Raw genomic sequence first — 7012 nt, forward strand, 5'->3', positions numbered from 1 at the left:
TGCCCCCGCCCCTCCAAGCCCTCACCCCTGCCCCTCCCTCCAAGCCCTCACCCCTGCCCCTCCAAGCCCTCACCCCTGCCCCTCCAAGCCCTCACCCCTGCCCCTGCCTCCAAGCCCTCACCCCTGCCCCTCCAAGCCCTCACCCCTGCCCCTCTAAGCTCTTACCCCTGCTCCAGCCCCTGCCTCTTCCTCCAAGCCCTCCCCCTGCCCCTCCCCCTCTAAGCCCTCACCCCTGTCTCTCCCCCTCCAAGCCGTCACCCCTGCCCCTCTAAGTCCCTCCAAGCCCTCAAGCCTGCCCCTCCCCCTCCAAGCCCTCACCCTGCCCCTCCCCCTCTAAGCCCTCACCCCTGTCTCTCCCCCTCCAAGCCCTCACCCCTGCCCCTGCCCCTCCCTCCAAGCCCTCACCACCCCTACCCGGCCATGTAGCTTCTCATTGAGCTTTGGCTCTCTCTGCTCACTCCTCTTCACCTTCAGCCACTGCACCAGGGGCTTGATGGTCAGGCCCTAGAAGACAGACAGGAGAGGCTCTAGCACCAGCCCCACACCCCAGACCCCATGCCTGTACGTGACACACACACAGGGTATGGTACCGGCCCCTCCTCCCACACTGGGGCCCCCACCCCAGCTGGCACCCCTGCTGGGCGGCTGGGCAGCACCGGCATGCTGACCGGGTGTTGTCCGGGCCACTGCCTGGAGGAGCACTTAGGGCGAAGTGTGCTGTGTCCCCTGGGCCCTGGAGCCTACAAAACACGCCCAGTTACTAAAATTACAAAACCCAGTTTGAGTCTGGAGCCTGGAAATGTTCACCCTCCTGCAGGAAGGGACTGCGGCCTGGGCTTGGGGGGGAGGGCAGCCCCGCCATACCTGGAAGATGACCGTGAAGAAGACCACAATGAGCGTGGTGCTGACAAACAGGTCCTTCTCCTTGACCTTGTCCTTGTCCAGAAGCACAACCAAGGCGTAGGCCACGGCCCCACGCAGCCCTCCGTAGGACATGACCACCTGGTCGATGGTCTCCAGCTGCACCATACGGTAGCGGTTCAAGATCCAGGTCTGTAGGACCACGCCTGTGTGGGGAGGGGGCTCAGCGCCGTGCTGCCTCCCCACGCCCCCAGGGCTCTTCTGTCACCAACTGGGGACGGCGTGGCGGTCCCCGCGTGGCTCTTTCCCACAGCCCTGTCCCTCCATCCCCCCATCCCCCAGCCGACTGGGGACAGTGTGGTGGTGGGCTCAGATGCACCTTCTGGTGGGTTCTCTGAAGGATGGAGTGACAGGACTCTGGCCTAGGCTCCATCTCCCATCCTCCTGACCTTATCCCTGGGTGAGTTAGAGGGAAGGAAATGGGTTCCCTCTAGGTTCTGGTACCTTCCACCTTGATCCCCCTAGGCTGCACCATGCCTGCTCTTTATGGGGTCAAGGCCCAGATCCTTGAGTGCTGTCTCGGGGCCCCAAATCCATAGCCAGCAGCCCGAGGGAGGCTGGACACTCACCAATGGCCCGGTACACAGAAATGAAGACCAGAGTGAGCAGCACGAAGGCCGTGTTCCACGTCCAGATGAGTGGGTCCACGGCCGAGATGCCCAGGAACATGAAGATGATGGTCTCAGCCCCGCTGGCCAGCATCTTCATGGTGTAGCGCACGGTGGTGGCTGACTGCTCCGAGATGTTGGCCTTCACGTACTTCTGACAGCAGATGCCACAGAAGGTGATGCTGAGGAGCGGAGGCCGTGTGAGCCTGTGGTGTGCCCTCCCTTTGGGGGCAGAGCCCTCAGGCCGTGTCTCCAAAGCCTCTGCTATACCCCGTCCCCACAGTAGCTTGACAGAGTCCCGTGTCCCTCAGTCCGTCCTGGGCTGTGTGCACCTGGCTCTTCCTATGGATTGAGGCCCTGAGCTGGAGCCACCTGGTTGTCTAGCCTCTGGGCACAGTGAAGCTGGCATGTGGAACTACCCAAGGGGCAGCTTGTATCACACGCCAGAGCCATCACGGCCCAGCCTTTGGCCTTGGGTATGCCCAGGCCAGACGTGGAATGCTGGGCTCTGCCTGGTGTGGGGGGAGGGTTGGCAGGGATTTCTGGAAAGGTCACTCTTGAATCTGGCCGTAGCCTCCCCCATACCCCTCAGGGCCACGCCAGCAAGGGCAATTCTGCAGAAACACCAACTCCTTATTTAAAAATGAAATCGCATTCTTTACCCACCTACCCCTAGAATGCATTTCCACCAGACGGGGAGGGGGGGGAGGCGGCTGGGGATGTGCCCCTCACAGGGCAGGGTGGGGCCACGCTTCTGGGAACCCTGGGGGTACGCTGCCCACCCCCACACGCGTACCTCCTTGCCGCTCTCCAGCCTGCGTTGGCCTCCCTGGGCCTTAGTGCCCTGGGTGCTCAGGAGCCACATCCCCCCCCCCCAGCGGGGGACTTACGCCAGGATGGCTGACAAGGACAGCATCTCTGAAGTCAGGTAGGACAGGTAGGAGATGACGAAGACGAAGCCAGGCTCGATGATGCGCACGTGCTTGGTGAAACGCGTCACCAGGGACAGCAGGAAGGCAAAGATGACCCCCACCAGCGTGCCGCCCAGGCTCACCACGAAGAAGGACACTGGGAGGAAGAGGCTGCCTTTGTGGCGGGGTGTGGAGGGCTGGCCAGGCGGGCGGCCTCCGGGGGACACTGGGGGCTGGCCAGGCGGGTGGCCTCCGGGGGACACTGGGGGCTGGCCAGGCGGGTGGCCTCCGGGGGACACCGGGGACCGCCACCGCTCAGGACACAAGGACCAGCTCTCTGCTCTCTACTCAAGGTCTGGCCTGGACGCCAGGCGGAGTGCAGAGAGCGGCAGGGGAGGGAGCCACAGTGCTGCCGGCAAGCACAGGTCCTGATCCGCAGACACTGTCCATCTGCTCTTCCCAGGAGAGGAAGGCGCTGTCCCCATATGCTCCAGAGAGAGGCTCAGGATCCCAAGCCCTCAACCAGTTGTTAGTTAGGGGCAAGCTCAGTAAGGGGGCAGGAAGGTCTTTCCCTGTGTGGGCTCAGGTCCCAGGCAGCAGAGGGGTGTGGGGGGCTGCTCTGGAGGAGAGGAGTCACTGGTCCTCTTTCTGCAGGCCTGAGGGAGGGCGGGGCCTTGTGTCTGTGGGCGGGGCCTTCTGGGTAGGCAGGGCCTGCAGGCCTGGGTGGGTGGGGCCTTGTGTGGGTGGGCGGGGCCTGCAGACCAGGGGTGGATGGGGCCTTGTGTGGGTAGGCGGGGCCTGCAGGCCTGGGGTGGGTGGGGCCTTGTGTGGGTGGGCGGGGTCTACAGCCCTGGGGTGGGTGGGGTCCCAGGTCCCAGCAGAGGGTGGAGCTGCCACATACCTATGCCTTTCACGCAGTCCACACCAGTCACGTTGTCACCGCCCAGAGATACGAAAGACTCGAATACATTGTACAGGACCTGAGGAGGCAGAGATGAGCAACACAGCCAGTCAGTACCCACCCTCTCTGGGCTCAGCCCAGGCAGCTGACGACCCTCATTAGCACATGGTAACCAGGATCAAGAGGAGGAGGAGGCAGCCCACGGGAAGCGCAGGCAGGACATGTTCTGGGCAGATGTTTGTGGCGAGACAGGTGTCCATAAAATGAACCCTCCATATATTGATTTTCATTTGTCAGATGAGCCCAGAATTTTGTTTCTAGCGGCTTCTCTGATGTCTCTGTCTCTTGTCCAACAATGCTAGCAATGAGCCCACAGCCAGAGGTGCAGGCTGGTCTCCACACCCGCATTGGCAAAGGGGCAGGGTATCCAAGGCAGACGTGAAATCCCTGCTCTCTCAGCAGTGCTATTCTTCTCTGAGAATGAGGGGAGGAGGCGCCCACGGGAAGTGGTTGGCCCACATGAGGCTATAGGAATGGGGAAGCCACTGGACCACTGTGGCTTTCTGACTAGATCTCAGCTGTGTCCCCAGGACGCCCCCCCCCCACGGCACCGTGGGACATGCGTCCATCCCTCGGGCATCCATGTCTAGGCGTCTGCGGCTTCCTCCACATCTGGACATCTATCCCTCCCCCGGCACTCAGGAACGCCTGTACTCACCACAGTCACCGCGTCGTTCAGCAGGGACTCCCCAAAAACGATAATGAACAGGACCTCGTTCACATGCACTTCCTCAAACACAGCCAGCACAGCCACGGGGTCCACAGCAGCAATCAGGCTGCCGAACAGCAGGAAGTCCAGGAGCCCGATTCTCAGCTCACCTGCAGGGCAAGCGGGCCAAGTGGGGGCACAGCTTTGACACAGCCCAGGGCCAGCCCCCGTCCTCAGAGTGGGGGTCCCTGGCCCTCCCTTCCCCCGTCATCAATCTCAGCATCTCTGGGGTTTGGGGAGTCTAGGGGCAGCTGAGGTACCAGAGCTGCCTGGGCTGGGGCCTGATGACTGGGGCTGCAGACCCCACCCTGGATCTAGGGTCAGAGGCTGGGGCTCTCAGGAAGGAGTGGGGAGCAGGGACTGGGAAAACAGCACTTCCTGGGTCCTAAGTCTCCCAGCTTCCAGTCAGAACCACAGCACCTGAGGTTCAGCCATTTATTTACTCTTGTGGACAGAGGACCGACCCAGGACCTTGCACAAGCTAGGCAAGTGCTGTCCTATAGGACCCAATTCCTGCTTGGAACCACACGTGGAAGCTCACAGCCCCTCCGGCCGTCCTGACATAAACCGCCTGTGCTACAACTGGCCTCTTGCTCCAGTCCTCTGACAGAGCTCAGCCCACAGGCCCGCAGGAAGCACGGGCGCTGACCGGAGCTGCCTTCCCCCTCTACACTCACCCTTCCATAGGTGTGTGGAACTGAATGCCTGGCCCTCTCTACTTCAGGGCTGGGCACTGGTGACTCACATCCTCAATCCTAGCTACTGAGCTGGTTAATATCTGAGGATGGAGATTCAAAGCCAGACTGGGCAGAAAAGTATGTGAGATTCTTATCTCCAATTCACCAGCAAAAAGTCAGAAGTGGAGGTGTGGCTCAAGTGGTAGAGTGACAGCCTTGACTGAAAAAGCCAAGAGTACAAGGTCCTGAGTTCCAAGTACCAGCACACACACACACACACACACACACGTACATGTGTGCACACATATATGCTCATGTATACACATTGCACACATGTACACATGCACAGACATGTGTATGCATGCTCACGTGCACACATTGCACACATACAATACACACACACATATATACAATACATCTGCACATGAACACACATCCACCTGTGCACATACACACATACTCGTGCGCACACATACACAGTGTACACACATACATGTGCACACACACATGCACACACACAGGAAGACCTGCAGGGGACGGATGAGAGCCTGGCCTAACCCATCTGAGGTCTGTGAGCTCTTCTAACGTTGAGCAGGGGATCTGCAGAAGCAGACCTGTGACGCGTAGAGCAGAGCAGACTTAGCCTGGAGGCCTTGCCTACCCCATGACCTCAGCCTGGCCAGCGTAGCCCGATGGCTACGCGTGGCTGGCAGCTCTGTGGTTATGGAGAATGGCCCCGTCTGTTGTGGGCAGGGCAGCATTGCTCCTGGATGGTCCTACACAACTACAGCAGACGAGCCGACCTGGACATCCCAGGTGATAGGAATGTTCTAGAACTGGATGGCCATGTAGTTGACAGGGTGAGTACATTTGCCAAAACTCAGCCATTTGTCCCTGAGACACGTTTTTTTCCTCCTCATCAGCTCCGTCTAACGGCGGCTTCTCCGGGCCTGGGACACCCAGTGGTAGTCAAGTGAGAAGGAGTGTGTGTGCCCGAGGCCAGGGGCACGGGCCCCGGAGGCCCTGCTCCACTCCCCCAGGGCCCAGGGTCCCGTGACAGGAGTAGCGCATCACCGGTGCTAGGAAGCCACCTCCTCCGGCAGCACAGGCAGGGCCCGCTCACCCTGGGGGCGCCCTGCCCAGCAATGCCAGATACCCTAGCAAGCGCAAGGTCCCCGCCGGACGGACGCGCCCCAGGGTTGCTACTCCCTCTTCCCTGACATGTCTCTTTAGCCTCGGGATTTCAGTTACCCCATGTTTTCCCCAAGCTAGAGAGAAAATCCCCAGTGACTCTGGACTTGTCCCCAAATATCTGCTGACATTGGCTGGGACCTCACTTTCTCAGTCTCCCTAGTGGACAGAAATCCAGCCACAAGGATGGAGGTGCACCCGGGACGGGCTGAGTAACCACCACAGCGGGAGAGGCTGGTGTCATGGAGTGCAGAAATGCACTGCACCAAGCTTCCGTGAGCCCAGATGCCACCCAGGGCTTTCTCCTTGGTTGTTCCCTTCCTCCCTGATGAACACGGCAAAAGGAGGAACAGCCACCCGTGCCAGCCCAGGGGGTGGTGTGTGTGGAGCAGAAGAGGATACCACAGACACGCAGTGAGGCCTTGAAACTTCCAAGGTTCAAGGTAAGGGAGCCCACCAGAGACACTGCTCATCACCTGCTGTGCAACCTACACCTCAACTTTGCTATGTGGAGTGCCCAGAACCCACCGAGCAGGAATGCCTAGACTCACCCATCAAGCCGCTGAGAAAGACGCCGTAGAGTGAGAGGCCTGTGGTGGCTGCATTCCACACGGTGCCGATGACAGCGTACAACAGGATGGTGCCCAGATTGCCAAAGAAGAGCCGGTTGGGCATGAAGTAGCCGGCATCCAGCACGATGGGCGGCAGCAGGTAGAAGAAGAAGACCGTGGGCGTGAGCGTGAAGGAAGCAATGTGGTCGGCCGCCCAGACGATGCCGCCAAGCACCACGCCCAAGACGATGAGCAGAGCGCTTTCCGGGACGACCCTGGTGACCTTGTGGGACAGGTGGAACACTGCAGGGAGGAAAGCGCGTCAGAGGGCCTGGACCTGGGAGGGATCCCCGCGTCAGAGGGCCTGGTCCTGAGAGGGATCCCCGCATCAGAGGGCCTGGTCCTGGGAGGGATCCCCGCGTCAGAGGGCCTGGTCCTGGGAGGGATCCCCGCGTCAGAGGGCCTGGTCCTGGGAGGGATCCC

General features: G+C 60.7%; 1 protein-coding gene across 1 annotated transcript in view; it reads right to left on the reverse strand.

Annotated features, from left to right (window-relative positions):
• Slc9a3 (solute carrier family 9, subfamily A (NHE3, cation proton antiporter 3), member 3) overlaps positions 1-7012 on the reverse strand; it is a 13595-nt gene that overhangs the window by 6184 nt on the left and 399 nt on the right. The window contains exons 2-8 of the mRNA XM_013013823.1: positions 6530-6832; positions 4060-4220; positions 3342-3420; positions 2420-2597; positions 1491-1711; positions 865-1067; positions 415-504 (exon numbers count right to left, since the gene is read on the reverse strand). Coding sequence (XP_012869277.1) covers positions 415-504; positions 865-1067; positions 1491-1711; positions 2420-2597; positions 3342-3420; positions 4060-4220; positions 6530-6832 — 1235 coding nt within the window. The remainder of the gene's footprint in view (positions 1-414; positions 505-864; positions 1068-1490; positions 1712-2419; positions 2598-3341; positions 3421-4059; positions 4221-6529; positions 6833-7012) is intronic.

This window comes from Dipodomys ordii, unplaced genomic scaffold (assembly GCF_000151885.1).
Source record: "Dipodomys ordii isolate 6190 unplaced genomic scaffold, Dord_2.0 Scaffold21, whole genome shotgun sequence".
NCBI lineage: Eukaryota > Metazoa > Chordata > Mammalia > Rodentia > Heteromyidae > Dipodomys > Dipodomys ordii.